The sequence below is a fragment of the Pristiophorus japonicus genome, chromosome 10, assembly GCF_044704955.1.
Source record: "Pristiophorus japonicus isolate sPriJap1 chromosome 10, sPriJap1.hap1, whole genome shotgun sequence".
NCBI classification, from domain to species: domain Eukaryota; kingdom Metazoa; phylum Chordata; class Chondrichthyes; family Pristiophoridae; genus Pristiophorus; species Pristiophorus japonicus.
Window position 1 is genome coordinate 184,496,768 of NC_091986.1, and position 17,297 is coordinate 184,514,064.

The window sequence follows — 17,297 nt, forward strand, 5'->3', positions numbered from 1 at the left end:
ATAGACAATGATGATTAATGTTGGCCCTGAAATTCCGGTTGGCGGCTTCTTTCGGACGAACGCCTCCGACCACAGAATTTTTCTGAAAAGTACCTGGTGGTCCCGGAGGAGCGTAGAATTCCAGTGGGGAGGCCACCTCTTCCCGCGCTGCAAAGCGTGGTCCCATCCTCGAGGTTCCCATGCAGAAGATGCAGTCATGTATGACTGCTCAACCAATCGGGTAAAGTATTCTCAATGAACAGCAATGGGAACTCTATATCTACGAATGCTCATTGCTATTAATTGAGAAATAAAAACCCAAACATAGTAACATCAGATAAAAAATAAAAAACCACACCTCACATAATTAAAATAAATTTAACGTACTGGGCAGGGTTTTTAAGAATAAAATGTTTTTTAGTTTTATTTTTTAGGTTTTAAGTGTGTTTTAAAATTCTTACGTCAGTAAAAGTAGGCTATACCTCCAAAGGTAGTAATCTCAGGATTGCTACCAGTGCCACGTGCTAGTCAGAGTAGAAATAGCAGGATAGCTAAGATGAATACGTGGCTTGAAGAGTGGTGCAGCAGGGAGGGATTCAAATTCCTGGGACATTGGAACCGGTTCTGGGGGAGGTGGGACCAGTACAAACCGGGACGGTCTGCACCTGGGCAGGACCGGAACCAATGTCCTAGAGGGAGTGTTTGCTTGTGTTGTTGGGGAGGGGTTAAACTAATATGGCAGGGGGGTGGGAACCTATGCAGGGAGACAGAGCGAAGTAAAATGGAGGCAGAAGCAAAAGATAGAAAGAAGAAAAGTAAAAGTGGAGGGCAGAGAAACTCGAGGCAAAAATCAAAAAGGGCCACATTACAGCAAAATTCTAAAGGGACAAAGTGTGTTTAAAAAGTCAAGCCTGAAGGCTCTCTGCCTCAATGCGAGGAGTATTTGTAATAACATAGAAACATAGAAAATAGGTGCAGGAGTAGGCCATTCGGCCCTTCTAGCCTGCACCGCCATTCACTGAGTTCATGGCTGACCATAAGGTGGACGAATTAGCTGTGCAGGCAGCTATTAACGAATATGATATAATTGGGATTACAGAGACATGGCTCCAGGGTGACCAAGGCTGGGAACTCAACATCCAGGGGTACTCAACATTCAGGAAGGATAGACAGAAAGGAAAAGGAGGTGAGGTAGCATTGCTGGTTAAAGAGAAAATGAACGCAATAGAAAGGAAGGACATCAGCTTGGATGATGTGGAATCTGTATGGGTAGAGCTGCGGAATACCAAAGGGCCGAAAACGCTAGTGAGAGTTGTGTACAGACCACCAAACCGTAGTAGTGAGCTTGGGGACAGCATCAAACAAGAAATTAGGGATGCGTGCAATAAAGGTACAGCAGTTATCATGGGCGACTTTAATCTACATATAGATTGGGCTAACCAAACTGGTAGCAATACGGTGGAGGAGGATTTCCTGGAGTGTATTAGGGATGGTTTTCTAGACCAATATGTCGAGGAACCAACTAGAGGGCTGGCCATCCTAGGTTGGGTGATGTGTAATGAGAAAGGACTAATTAGCAATCTTGTTGTGCGAGGCCCCTTGGGGAAGAGTGACCATAATATGGTAGAATTCTTTTATTAACATGGAGAATGACACAGTTAATTCAGAGACGAGGGTCCTGAACATAAGGAAAGATAACTTCGATGGTATGAGACGTGAATTGGCTAGAATAGACTGGCTAATGATACTTAAAGGGTTGACAGTGGATAGGCAATGGCAAACATTTAAAGATCACACGGATGAACTTCAACAATTGTACATCCTTATCTGAAGTAAAAATAAAATGGGGAAGGTGGCTCAACCGCGGCTAACAAGGGAAATTAGGGATAGTGTTAAATCCAAGGAAGAGGCAGAAAAAGCAGCAAACCTGAGGACTGGGAGAAATTTAGAATTCAGCAGTGGAGAACAAAGGGTTTAATTAGGAGGGGGAAAATAGAGTATGAGAGGAAGTTTGCTGGGAACATAAAAACTGACTGCAAAAGCTTCTATAGATATGTGAAGAGAAAAAGATTAGTGAAGACAAACGTAGGTCCCTTACAGTCGGAATCAAGTGAATTTATAATGGGGAACAAAGAAATGGCAGACCAATTGAACAAATACTTTGGTTCTGTCTTCACGAAGGAAGACACAAATAACGTTCCGGAAATACTCGGGGACAGAGGGTCTAGCGAGAAGGAGAAACTGAAGGAAATCCTTATTAGTCAGGAAATTATGTTGGGGAAATTGATGGGATTGAAGGCCGATAAATCCCCAAGGCCTGATAGTCTGCATCCCAGAGTACTTGAGGAAGTGGCCCTAGAAATAGTGCATGCATTGGTGATCATTTTCCAACAGTCTATCAACTCTGGATCAGTTCCTATGGACTGGAGGGTAGCTAATGTAACACCTTTTTTAAAAAAAGGAGGGAGAGAGCAAACGGGGAATTATAGACCAGTTAGCCTGACATCAGTAGTGGGGAAAATGTTGGAATCAATTATTAAAGCTGAAATAGCAGCGCATTTGGAAAGCAGTGACAGGATCAGTCCAAGTCAGCATTGATTTATGAAAGGGAAACCATGCTTGACAAATCTTCTAGAATTTATTGAGGATGTAACTAGTAGAGTAGACAAGAGAGAACCAGTGGATGTGGTGTATTTGGACTTTCAAAAGACTTTTGACAAGGTCCCACACAAGAGATTGGCGTGCAAAATTAAAGCACATGGTATTGGGGTAATGTACTGGCAAGGATAGAAAAATGGTTGGCAGACAGGAAGCAGAGAGTTGGGATAAACGGGTCCTTTTTGGAATGGGAGGCAGTGACTAATAGAGTGCCGCAAGGTTCAGTGCTGGGACCCCAGCTGTTTACAATATCGATCAATGATTTAGATGAAGGAATTGAGTGTAATATCGCCAAGTTTGCAGATGACATTAAGCTGGGTGGCAGCGTGAGCTGTGAGGAGAATGCTAAGAGGCTGCAGGGTGACTTGGACAGGTTAGGTGAGTGGGCAAATGCATGGCAGATGCAGTATAATGTGGATCCACTTTGAGGGCCAAAACACGAAGGCAGAATATTATCTGAATGGCGGCAGATTAGGAAAAAGGGAGGTGCAACGAGACCTGGGTGTCATGGTACATCAGTCATTGAAAGTTGGCATGCAAGTACAACAGGTGGTGAAGAAGGCAAATGGTATGTTGGCCTTCATAGCTAGGAGAATTGAGTATCGGAACAGGGAGGTCTTACTGCAGTTGTACAGGGCCTTGGTGAGGCCTCACCTGGAATATTGTGTTCAGTTTTGGTCTCCTAATCTGAGGAAGGATGTTCTTGTTATTGAGGGAGTGCAGCGAAGGTTCACCAGACTGATTCCTGGGATGGCAGGACTGACATATGACGAGAGACTGGATCGACTGGGCCTGTATTCACTGGAGTTTAGAAGAATGAGAGGGGATCTCATCGAAACATATAAAATTCTGACGGGACTGGACAGGTTAGATGCAGGAAGAATGTTTCCGATGTTGGGGAAGCCCAGAACCAGGGGTCACAGTCTAAGGATAAGGGATAAGCCATTTAGGACCGAGATGAGGAGAAACGTCGCCACTGTTAACCTTTGGAATTCTCTACCGCAGAGAGTTGTTGATGCCAGTTCATTGGATATATTCAAGAGGGAGTTAGATATGGCCCTTATGGCTAAGGGAATCAAGGAGTATGGAGAGAAAGCAGGAAAGGAGTACTGAGGTGAATGATCAGCCATGATCTTATTGAATGGTGGTGCAGGCTCGAAGGGCCGAATGGCCTACTCCTGCACCTATTTTCTATGTTTCTATGTTTTGAGGACATTTGCTGGGCAAGATATGGGTAAATACCGCAAATGTCCTCGCTCCCGAGATGTGGATGATCTGTCAAGCTTGGAGCTTGACAGATCGGAAAAGCTGGTTTTCAGCACATGCGCATTGTGCGCTCAAAACCGGCTTTTGCGAAGCCTTCCCGGGTGTGTACACACTTCATACGGTCCCGGGAAGGCCGGATTTTCTGGGCCAATGTGCGCGAAAACACAGCTGATATCGTGTGTACCCATTTCTGTCATATGGGATTCTGTTGTATTTTCTAATATTCTGCAAAATGATATGTTTTGCTCTGCAAAGGTATGCTGTATGGAATGATAGCGATTGCAGATACAGTCAAGCCCGAAGCTGCACTGGCCGTGTGCACTCTGAACAACATGGGAGTGGATGTGGTGCTTATAACCGGTGACAACCGCAAAACTGCAGCAGCAATTGCTAGCCAGGTACATTTTAATAAAATTTGATTGAGCCCCACGTACAGTACTTAATGAATTTGATTGATTTTATTTGAATCCTTCTATCTCTACGACACATTATTTGGATTGGATAGGCTGGGTTTGTTCTCCTTGGAACAGAGGAGGCTGAGGGGAGACCTCATTGAGCTGTATAAAGTTTTGAGGGGCCTGGATATAGTGGATAGCAAGGGCCTATTTTCCTTGGTGGAGGGTCAATTACGAGGGGGCATAGGTTTAAGGTGGTTGGTGGAAGGTTTAGAGGTGATTTGAGGGGAAGCTTCTTCATGCAGAGGGTTGTGGGGGTCTGGAACTCACTGCCTGGAAGGGTTGTGAAGGCAGAAACCCTCACCACATTGAAAAGGTGCATGGATGGGCACTTGAAGTGCCGTAACCTGCAGGGTTATGGACCTAGAGCTGGTAAGTGGGATTAGACTGGATAACCTCTTGTTGGCTGGCGCAGACATGATGGTAAGTACATCATGGTATCTAATACAGCCAGAGTGATGATCTGGACTAGTTTTGGTCGCCTGGATTGATCAGAGAAGAATTTTCCCAGATTTTTTTCCCCAGTTGGCCTGGGTTTTATCTGTTTTTTGCCTCTCCCAGGAGATCGTATGGCTCTGGGTGGGGTGGAGTGTAAAATGTTGCGATACATGGGGTATCGCAGTTGTGTGGAGCGGACTGGTTGGGCTGGATGCTCTTTGCCTGTCTGCCATTGTTCATTGTTCATGGGTTTATATATAACCCTCAGGGCTGCTGACTGAGGGCCGTGTGGCTTTTTGTTGGCCAGCGTGGACACGATGGGCCAAAATGGCCTCCTTCTGCGCTGTAAATTTCTATGGTTCTGAGAAAGGCAGGCAGCCAGCTTGTTTCTTGACCTCTGTCAGTACCACCCTTAGTACTTGTTTAGTTCTGATTCTGGGAGCCAGCCAGCTGCCGTATTTACTGTACTGAATCCAACTCATTTATCTTGTTGGTAGAATTATAGGCCCAGTTTTACGTGAGTCTATAATTCTGATACTGAAATAGATTTTGTAATGTTATACACAAGCATTGATCATCCAGAATTTGAATGAATTGAATGTGACTTACAGCTTGCTATAAGAAGTGCACAAGACCAGCTCAAGTTAACTAGCCATTTGATTTCAGTTATTTTCAAAAATGCACAACTCTTTGGGCCTCACTATTTCCCTCTTCCTTCCCGTTTCAACCCCCCCCCCCCCCCCCCACCTTTGGCTCACTCTTCCTTACCCCTTCCTCACCCCTTCCTCGATCTCTCCCTTTACTCTTTCCCTCTTTCTTGCTCCTTTCCCTCTGCCAACCCCACAACCTTGCCCCTTCTGGCCTTTTACATAGAAACATAGAAAATAGGTGCAGGAGTAGGCCATTCGGCCCTTCGAGCCTGCACCACCATTCAATAAGATCATGGCTGATCATTCACCTCCGTACCCCTTTCCCGCTTTCCCTCCATACCCCTTGATCCCTTTAGCCGTATGGGCCATATCTAACTCCCTCTTGAATATATGCAATGAACTGGCATCAACAATTCTCTGCGGTAGGGAATTCCACGGGTTAACAACTCTCTGAGTGAAGAAGTTTCTCCTCATCTCAGTCCTAAATGGCTTACCCCTTACCCTTAGATTATGTTTCCTGATTCTGGACTTCCCCCAACATCGGGAACATTCTTCCTGCATCTAACCTGTCCAATCCCGTCAGAATTTTATATGTTTCGATGACATCCCCCCTCATCTTTCTAAACTCCAGTGAATACAGGCCCAGTTGATCCAGTCTCTCCTCATATGTCAGTCCTGCCATCCCAGGAATCAGTCTGGTGAACCTTCGCTGCACTCCCTCAATAGCAAGAACATCCTTCCTCAGGTTAGGAGACCAAAACTGAACACAATATTCCAGGTGAGGCCTCACCAAGGCCCTGTACAACTGCAGTAAGACCTCCCTGTTCCTATACTCAAATCTCCTAGCTATGAAGGCCAACATTGCTTTCTTCACTGCCTGCTGTACCTGCATGCCAACTTTCAATGACTGATGTACCATGACACCCAGGTCTCGTTGCACCTCCCCTTTTCCTAATCTGCCGCCATTCAGATAATATTCTGCCTTCGTGTTTTTGCCACCACGCGTTCGCCCACTCACCTAACCTGTCCAAGTCACCCTGCAGCCTTTTAGCGTCCTCCACACAGCTCACACCGCCACCCAGCTTAGTGTCATATGCAAACTTGGAGATATTACACTCTATTCCTTCATCCGAATCATTAATGTATATTGTAAAAAGCTGGTGTCCCAGCACTGAACCCTGCGGCTCCCCACTAGTCACTGCCTGCCATTCTGAAAAGGACCCGTTTTATCCCGACTCTCTGCTTCCTGTCTGCCAACCAGTTCTCTATCTACGTCAGTACACTACCCCCGATACCATGTGCTTTAATTTTGCACACCAATCTCTTGTGCGGGACCTTGTCAAAAGCATTTTGAAAGTCCAAATACACCACATCCGCTGATTCTCCCTTGTCCACTCTACTAGTTACATCCTCAGTTATGTCCTTGTATTAATGAAGTTGTTAACTGCTCTTCACAATTGAGAAAACTGTTGTTCACTTCTTAAAGATCTCACAGCGCTTATAAATGCTGAATAATTTTAATTCAGCAGACATGTATTATAAGTATTAAAAGTGCTTTTAAAAATGCCCAACAGACTTCCCGGCTACAACGAGCAGCCAGTGAACTCACTGAATGGCAGAACAGGCTCGAGCTGCTGAATGGCCTACTCCTGTTCGTATGTTCCTATGAACCCGGGGAGTGGCAATGATTAAACACGAGTGGTGTTGGTACTACAGGTGCTTTGAAGCCGTGAAGTGGTAAACCTACAAAGATAAACTGGAGGGGCGCCAGTGAGTGAAATAAGGGTTCATAGTTCTGGAGAGAATGGGAAAGAAAGAAAGAATGAACTTGCATTTAAAGAGCACCTTTTCATATCCTCAGGGCATCCCAAAGTGCTTTACAGCCAATGGAACTACCTTAGTATTCAAGACTAAACAGCCCACTGTTCTAAGGGGTTCAAGAATAATAGGATTCATTGACTCAACTCTTTTTCTTTAATTCAGGACACCGGAAATCCATGAGCGGGCGCAATCCACTGTAAATGCTGAGACTCAGGATTTCTTCTGCTGACTCTGCCAATGGGCATGGGGTTGGAGGAGGTCCCACTTTTGTGAGGCGATAATAGGCACTGAGGCCAGTGGAGATGCATCTAAGGTCCTCCCTCTCCCCCCGCAATGTTAATGAGATTGGAAAGTCCAACTGAAGGGCGGCCTGCCAGGGAGAAAAGAAAGATGTGCATTTATATAGCACCTTTCATGACCTCAGCACGTCCCAAAAAGCTTTACAGCCAATGAAGTGCTTTTGAAGTGTAGTCACTGTTGCAATGTAGGAAACGCGGCAGCCAATTTACATACAGCAAGCTCCCACAAGCAGCAATGTGATAATGACCAGACAATCTATTTTAGTGATGTTGATTGAGGGATAAATATTGTCCAGGACACCGCAGTAACTCTCCTGCTGTTCTCCAAAATAGTGCCATAGGATCTTTTACGTCCACCTGAGAGAGCAGACGCCTCATCCAAAAAACGGCACCTCCGACACTGCAACACTTCCTCAGTACTGCACTGGAGTGTCAGCCTAGATTTTTGTGCTAAAGAGGAACTTGAACCCTCTTCCTTCTGACTCAGAGGCGAGAGTACTATCCACTGAGCCACGAGGTCAGGGTTGTCCAATACCCTCAAAAGATCTGGAAACTGCTTAAAATGGTTTCTTTTGATTTTTTTTTAAAATAAGCACGCTTACAATCATCTTTGGGGGTCCAGGGCACAATCCCAGTCCTTCTGGTAGATTTCCACTGAAATTATGGCACGTGTATCCTTTTTTTTCAGGGCATATCTATGTATATCAATCTCCTTGCTGCATTGCAGTAGACATGATTATTAAGTATATATATTCGTTGGAACACCTTATGCACTGGCATCTCCTCGGAAATGAGGGTATCAGAGTTCATGTTTTAAATTTCTCCTCTTTCAAAAGTAATATTTTTAAAGGACCATTTCTAGACTGACTAGAAAAATACATACAGTATATGAATTAGCAAGATAGCTGTCCCATTTACTGCTCTTAAATGCAGGCGTCACAAATTTTAAAAAGTAAGTCATTTTACTATTGGTACAAATATATACAAGGAATTCTCTATTTTATGTATGTGTTTCCATTTTTTAAGGTTGGCATCAAGAAGGTGTTTGCAGAAGTTCTCCCCTCGCATAAAGTAGCCAAAGTGCAGGAGCTTCAGGATCAGGGGAAAATTGTAGCAATGGTTGGAGATGGTGTGAATGATTCCCCAGCCCTCGCAAAAGCTGATGTGGGAATTGCCATTGGAAGCGGCACAGATGTGGCTATTGAAGCAGCAGATGTTGTGCTTATTAGAGTGAGTCAATGTTAATAAAGCAACATTCATATCATTTTTAATTAACTTTTACTTTTATTCTCAGATTATCTTCTTAGCATTTAAGCATACCTTCTAGGTTTTCCATTTTGTGGTGTCATGCATTCTCTGTTTTGCCCCCAGAATGATCTGCTGGATGTCGTGGCTAGCATCGATTTGTCAAAAAAGACCGTTTGTCGAATTCGAATAAATTACATCTTTGCTTTAATTTATAACCTGATTGCAATTCCTATTGCTGCTGGTGAGTGGAAGCTTTTTACATTTTCTCTGCTTTATTTACACCATCAGGTTACATGGCAGTATTTAATTTTATTATTGCGCTGCATGCTCTTTATCCCTCTACTCTGCAATAAAGGCATTCTTGCATTGCGTGAGATGCATGCTGTTGAATCTCCCAAGCTTGGGTCGCATGCAACTGGTTGCAAGTCAAAAGTAAAACTTTCAGCAGTCGTTCACACCTGCATCTGTGAAGATGTATTTTGTGTGTCCTCTGGGAAAGGGGTCTTATCGAATCCCAGCAGTGTTGATTGGCTCCGTGAAACCCACTTGGGGACCAAGTGGCACTAGTGCATATAAAAGCTGCTAGAAATTGCTTCACTAATGCTTTGCAATTCCAGTGTGTGGGAGGAAGTCTTCTGGGAGGTAGTTTCAACAGGGAGGCAAATATAAAATTATAGGAAAAAGGATTAAAAACACATCTAGACATTAGTCATTTTATTCACAAACTGTGTTAATCCAATGAATAGATGTTGTCATACCCCATTAATGTCGTAAAATATCTTTATCACTCCATTAAAATGCTGCATGACATTATTTACCAAGCGCATTGTGTAAAAACTTGACATTTAGGCATTTGCAGTGTGAAGTGTTAAAGCAAGACCTTCCTGAAAACCCTGCACAGATTGTAAATTTGAGTAACATTAGGAAATACGCAAATAATATATTGCTAATATCGTACAGCCCATTCAAATAATTCTGTAACAAAGTAAAAATTGTAACAAAATTGTAGTTTTCATTTTCTTGTGAAAACAATGAGTAATGATCTTCACTTCTACGGTTTCCTATACAATACAATTTTTGAAACTCTAGAATGGTTTCCTTTTTTGTGTTTTGAATCAGTTTTGTTAATCTAAACATATGTGTTTTTTTAGATGCATGTATATATTTGGCTGAAGAATTTCAGATACTGGATGGCTATTAATTCCAGAAATAGAAGTTTCTAGCAATCTTTAAGGCTTGATCCAAAATATTACATTTCCAATTACCTTTTCTGGTCTTTAGAGTTGTAGAATGATGTAGCACAGAGTCGGTCATTTGACCCATTAAGTCTGCCAGTGTTTTTCTCCAGATGAACCACCCAGTCTAAACCCACTCTTCTGCTCGTTCTCCATGCCATGTAACTCTTTCTAGTCCTGTACATTCAATGTTCCTAGTTTTTGTATCGTATATCATCTTTAATGACCTGTGTATCTACATCAGGGGTGTCAAACTCAATCGGATAGCGGGCCGGTTTGGATTCAAATGCGACGAGAGATAGGGAGGGGTGTAGGGGCTGGAGGAGGTTACAGAGATAGGGAGGATTGGAGTGCTGGAGAAAGTTACAGAGATAGGGAGAGGTGTAGGGCCTGGAGGAGGTTAGAGATAGGGAGGGTTGGAGTGCTGGAGAAGGTTACAGAGATAGGGAGGGGTGTAGAGCTGGAGGAGGTTAGAGATAGGGCCCAAATTTGGCCCTCCAATTTTTTCGGCGCACCTCTGAGCCCCCCGCCGACATTTTATATCAGAAGCAGCGCCCCCAAAAAATCCGTGCAATCATGGCCGCTCCAATCATGGAGCTGGCGTGGCGCAGAAGAAAGAGAGGGGGCAGAGCTAGGTCCTGGCGCTGAGAACAGTGCCGGGACCTCTGTACATGCGCGCTATTGTCTACGCGCATGTGCAGTAGCTCCTGGCAGGCCGTTTCGGCAAATGCGCGCTGCAGGCTGTGTGGGACGGGCCGAAGCACGCTGTCCCTAGCCCTGGCCGAATGGGCTCCCCCATCGGCGGCCCGCTGCGTTCCCTAAGGTAGGACTTCTATTTTTTATTTGTTATTTACTGATTGATTTTGGTGCTTTAGGTGCAGGGTTCCTTCTATTTTTTTTATTTATTATTTATTTATTGCTTATTACTTTGGTCTTGGTGCTTTAGGGGGAGGGTTCCTTCTATTTTATTTGTTCATTAATTGCTTATTACTTTTTGTGCTTTCTTTGGTGCTTGGTGGTGCTTTAAATGTTGTTACTTGCGCCGATTCCTTAACTGTTCAGCCATGAACTCATTGAATGGCGGTGCAGGCTAGAAGGGCTGAATGGCCTGCTCCTGCACCTATTTTCTATGTTTCTATGTTTCTATGTAAGTAAGGTCTTTCTGTGCGGACAAAAGTGGACACATACGCTGCCCTAAGTTAGTTTAGTACAACTTTTTTCTGGCCAAATTGACATAAATGGTGTAAGTGGCTGGGAATGCCCCCTTTTGGGGAAGATAAAAACTGACCCAACAAAAAACCTAATTAACTCACTTACACAGGCGAAAATTAAATGGCCATATTTGCAACTAAAAAGACACACCAGAAAAATCAAGTTTCACTAAAAAAAAACGGTGCAACTCATGGGGAAATTTGGGCCCATAGGGAGGGGTGTAGGGCTGGAGGTTACAGAGATAGGGAGGGGCGGGGCCATCGAGGGATTTGAACACGAGGCTGAGAATTTTAAAAGCAACGCCTCGCTGGGGGTGGGGGGGGGACGGACAAGTACAGGAACACAACCGCCACACTACCTATCCTGCACTAACCGCCATCATCTGTTAAATCACCTGGAATTCCAGCAACATTCCTCCCCCTCTCTCTTGGTATTTACCTACTCACTACCACACTCGGGAGGCTCGGTCGTCGCTGGTAGACCGGTCGTTGTCGCCGATGGGTGGTGTGGTGGGAAGCCTGAGGTAGGCCCAAACTTGTGGGATTGGGTTGGGTTTAAGTTAAGGATTAAGTGAATGCACCTCCTATTAGGGTCTATTGGGGCTGGGGAGAGTTTAGACAGTGGGAGGACGGAGGTTGAGGGTGGAAAGTTGCCGGATGGCAGAAGATTTTGTGTTTGGCAGGGGAGCTTCTTAGGGAGCTGCCACCCCGGCAGCCATCTTACCATCCTGGACCTCTTTTTTTCCCCCCACCTCTTCGGCGACCTCCTCCTCAACGTCGACTCACCTACCTCACATCTAATCCTTGATCCCCGATGACGCCAGGTGAGCCCCCGACCGGGCGATCTAGCCTCCACCTTTCCAGCGGCAATCAGGCCTCCACCCTTCCAGCGGCGACCGGGCCCCCTCCACAAGGCCCAGGTAGATGGGCCTCTCCTCCACAACGGCGTCTGGGCCTCCTCGCCGATGGCTGGACCTCCTTCCTCACAGGTGACCTCCTCCTCAATGGCGACCAGGTCGCCTCTTCTACGACAGTGGTTGGCCTCCCCTCCTCCTTCAGTGACGACTGGACCTCTCCTTCCCCACTGGTGACCTGGCTGCTTCTCCTCCTCCAGCACGTGGTAAGTACCATGGCTGTGATCACCTTGACCCCCCACACTGAACTCCAGCGAACCGTTGACCCCCTCAATGCCTGCTCCCAACCAAACCTCGGACCACCTACCATCAAGAGTGCTACTCAGCGCCGAGCTTGCGGCCAACATCTCACCGTAGACAACTAGGCCATGCAGCAGGGTCTGGTCTCCAGTTGTCTTGGATCCCCTTGCCACTGGACCAAGACCTTACTCAGCTAAGCCCGTGTGGTAGTCGGTGTGCAACGACCACCCCACGTTAAAAGAACTCACGCATAGGCATCTTCCACTCCTTTAACATGAAGTTCAGGACCTCGACCATCAGAACCCTCATGAACAACTCCAACAGCGACAGGCCGGAACACCGCACCGCCATTAGTTGTCCGGGAATTTAGATGCTTTGATATCGACATCGCTGCCCTAAGCGAGACCCGGCAGGCAGGCAGAAGGCCAGCTCAAGGAACAAGGTGGAGGTTACACCTTCTTTTGGAAAGGGAAAGCAGAGGAAGGCCGCCGCCTCCACGGAGTCGGTTTCACGATCAAAAACGAGTTGGTCGACCACCTCAAAGACTCCCTCTGCGGGGCTAGCGAACATCTCATGACTCCCCGACTCGCCGTATCCCGGAATCAACGTGCCACAGTCATCAGTGCGTACACCCCAACACTCAACGACAGATGAGACCAAAGAGGGTTTTTACTCCAACCTCTCAAAATCCCTACGGACGACAAACTGATCCTCCTCAGTGACTTCAACGGCAGGGTCAGCAAGGACGCAGCCCTCTGGGGAGACATGATTGGCAGAGAGGAGGTAGGGAAAGCCAACTCCGGCGGTACCCTACTCCTAACAAAATGTCTAGAACATGAACTTGTTATAACCAACACCTTGTTCCACCAGAGGGACAAATACAAAGCATCGTGGCAACACCCTCACTCCAAACACTGGCACCTGCTCGACTATGTCATCGTCCAAGCCAGGGATTACATGGATGTGCGCATCACCCATGCCATGACAGGAGCTGATGACTGCTGGATGGACCACTGCCTAATCTGATCCATCATTGATATCAACATAGCCCCAAAACGGAGGGGGCAGCAGAAGCAGTGCCGCAAAAAAGTCAATGCCGGGGCACTTAAAGACCCAGCTAAGAGAGCCTTATACAGTCAGCGCCTCACAGCTAACCTAGCATGCCTTGATGACCCCAAGACGCAGAATGACCACAGCGCTTGGTCTGCCCTCCAGGCCTCCATAACCAGTGCCTGCAATGATACGCTCGGTCACTCAACCAGGAAATACCAGGACTGGTTTGATGAGAATGACCAGGAGATCCAAGAGTTAATAGATCGCAAGCGAAGAGCACTTCTGAGCCTTAAACAACAACCCAACTCAGGAACAGCAAGGCAGCATTACAGATGGCTTAAGGCTGAGGTCCAACAAAAAACCTGGGACCTAAAGAACAGGTGGTGGATGGAGAAAGCACAGGAGATACAACAGCTGGCCAACAGCCATGATGTGCAAGGATTATTTATCGCAGTCAAGGCCACCTACGGTCCAAACTTCCAAGGCCCCACCCCACTGTTGGCCAAGAACGGGGAAACACTCATCAAGGACACCGACGCAGTCAGGGCCCACTGGAAGGAGCATTTCGAAGATCTCCTCGATCGAGACTCCGCCTTTGACGCGAGTGTTCTTGACTATCCCGCAGCATGCTACCCACCACCACCTCCTCAGTAAAAACCCCAGCACTGCACGAGGTAGAAAAAACCATAAGACAGCTTAAGAACAACAGGGCTACGGGAGCGGATGGACCGCTGAGGCATTGAAGTATGGCGGAGAGGCACTGTTGGCGCGAATACATAACCTCACCTCTTTCATCTGGAGGGAGGAGAGCATGCCGGAAGAGCTCAGAGATGCAGTGATCGTGACCATCTTTTAAAAAGAGGACAAGTCCGACTGCGGCAACTACAGAGGAATCTCCCTGCTATCAGCCACTGGGAAAGTCGTCGTTAGTCCTCCTGAACCGTCTTCTCCCTGTGGCTGAGGAGCTCCTCCCAGAGTCACAGTGCGGATTTCGTCCCCTACGGGGCACGATGGACATGATTTTTACAGGAAAAATGCAGGAAACTGCAGGAAACAGCACCAGCCCTTATACATGCCCTTCTTCGACCTTATAAAGGCTTTTGACACTGCCAACAGCAAGGGTTTATGGAGCGTCCTCCTCCATTTCGGATGCCCCCAAAAGTTCGTAACCATCCTCCACCTGCTCCACGACGACCTGCAGACAGTGATCTTTACCAATGGATCCATTACAGACCCAATCCACGTCCGGACCGGGGCCAAACAGGGCTGTGTCATCGCCCCAACCCTCTTCTCAATCTTCCTCGTTGCCATGCTCCACCTCAGTCAACAAGCTCCCCGCCGGAGTGGAACTACACTACAGAACCAGTGGGAACCTGTTCAACCTTCATCGACTCCAGGCCAGGTCCAAGACCACCCCAACGTCTGTCATCGAGTTACAATACACGGACGACTCCTGCATCTGCGCACATACAGAGGCTGAACTCCCAAGTCATAGTCAACGTATTTACTGAGGCGTACAAAAGCATGGGCCTTACGCTAAACATCCGTAGAACAAAGGTCCTCCACCAGCCTGTCCTCGCTGCACAGCACTAACCCCCCCCCCTCCAGTCATCACGGCCAACATGGACCATTTCGCATGCCTCGGGAGCCTCTTATCAACAAGAGCAGACATTGACAACGAGATTTAACACGGCCTCCAGTGCACCAGTGCAGCCTTCGGCCGCCTGAGCAAAAGAGAGTGTTTGAAGATTAGGCCCTCAAATCTGCCACCAAGCTCATGGTCTACAGGGTTGTAGTAATACCCGCCTTCCTGTACGGCTCAAAGACATGGACCAAATACAGTACACACTTCAAGTCACTGAAGAAATATCACCAACAATGTTTCTGCAAAATCCTACAAATCCCCTGGGAGGACAGACACACCAACATTAGCACCCTCGACCAGGCCAACATACCCAGCATTGAAGCACTGACCACACTTGGATCAGCTCCGCTGGGCAGGCCACATCGTTCGCATGCCAGACACGAGGCTCCCAAAGCAAGCGCTCTACTCGGAACTCCTGCACGGCAAATGAGCCAAAGGTGGACAAAGGAAACGTTACAAGGACGCCCTCAAAGCCTCCCTGATAAAGTGTAACATCCCCACCGACACCTGTCAGTCCCTGACCAAAGACCGCCCTAAGTGGAGGAAGTGCGTCCGGAAGGGCACTGAGCACCTCGAGTCTCATCACCGACCGCATGCAGAAATCAAGTGCAGGCAGCGTAAAAAGCGTGCAGCAAACCAGTCTCACCCACCCTTTCCCTCAACGACTATCTGTCCCACCTGTGACAAGGACTGTGGTTCTCGTATTGGACTGTTCAACCACCTATGGACTCATTTTTCGAGTGGAAGCAAGTCTTCCTCGATTCCGAGGGACTGCCTATGATGAAGATGATGCCTCACTCAGCTTATCTCCCATTGACACTTCGTGAGTATGGGCCTCGTTGTCCCAGAATTGCTCCCCATGGACACCGACTGACTTTCCCCGTGCCTCCGTCACCCTCCTCCTGTTCTGTGACGGCTGACAAATTCAGGTTGTGTTTGAGTCAGCAAGCAAAAGAACAGGGAGAGGGGGGCGTAAAAATTAAAACACGTGGCGGGCCGGAGGAAGGGGCTGGAGGGCCGTGTCTGGCCCCGCGGGCCGTATGCTTGGCTCCTCTACTCCATTTAAGTTCTTAACATTTAAGGTATATTGTATTTTGTACTTCCAGAGGGTATTATTTCATATTTTTCTACATTATTCTTACTTCCAAAATGTATTACTTCATCATTTTCTACATTAAACTCTATTGCCCAGGTATGTCCTGTCTACAAAAAGCAGGACAAATCCATTCCAGCCAATTACCACCCCATCAGTCGACTCTCCAAGTCATAGTCAACATTTTCACTGAGGCGTACGAAAGCATGGGCCTTACACTAAACATCCATAAGACAAAGGTCCTCCACCAACCTGACCCCACCACACAGCACCCCCCCACCCTGAAGTCATCAAGATCCACAGCGCGGCCCTGGACATCGTGGACCACTTTCCATACCTCGGATGCCTATCAGCAGCAAGGGCAGACATTGATGACGAGATTCAATACCATCTCCAGTGTGCCAGCACAGCCTTCGGCCACCTGAGGAAAAGAGAGTGTTTGAAGATCAGGCCCTCAAATCTGCCACCAAGCTCATGGAATACAGGGCTGTAGTGATACCTGCCCTCCTGTAGGCTCAGAGACATGGACCATGTACAGTACACACCTCAAATCGCTGGACAACTACCACCAACGATTCCTCCGCAAGATCCTGCAAATCTCCTGGGAGGACAGATGCAACAACGTTAGCGTCCTCTATCAGGCCAACATCCCCAGCATTGAAGCACTGACCACACTTGATCAGCTCCGCTGGGCAGGCCACATCGTTCGCATGCCAGACACGAGGCTTCCAAAGCAAGCGCTCTACTCGACACCCTCAAAGCCTCCTTGATAAAGTGCAACATCCCCACCGACACCTGGGAGTCCCTGGCCAAAGACCTCCCTAAGTGGAGGAAGCGTATCTGGGAGGGCGCTGAGCACCTCGTGTCTCGTCGCCGAGAGCATGCAGAAAACAAGCGCAGACAGCGGAAGGAGCGTGCGGCAAACCAGTCCCACTCACCCTTTCCTTCAACGACTGTCTGTCCCACCTGTGACATGGACTGTTGTTCTCGTATTGGACTGTTCAGCCACCTAAGGATTCATTTTTAGAGTGGAAGCAAGTCTTCCTCGATTCCGAGGGACTGCCTATGATGATGATGACCTTTCAATTCTAT

The 17,297-nt window shown here is 47.2% G+C and overlaps 1 protein-coding gene across 1 annotated transcript in view; it reads left to right on the forward strand.

Annotated features, from left to right (window-relative positions):
• The window catches only part of LOC139274653 (copper-transporting ATPase 2-like), a 94,882-nt gene that overhangs the window by 63,546 nt on the left and 14,039 nt on the right, over positions 1–17,297 (forward strand). The window contains exons 18-20 of the mRNA XM_070891332.1: positions 4,159–4,301; positions 8,593–8,796; positions 8,938–9,055. Coding sequence (XP_070747433.1) covers positions 4,159–4,301; positions 8,593–8,796; positions 8,938–9,055 — 465 coding nt within the window. The remainder of the gene's footprint in view (positions 1–4,158; positions 4,302–8,592; positions 8,797–8,937; positions 9,056–17,297) is intronic.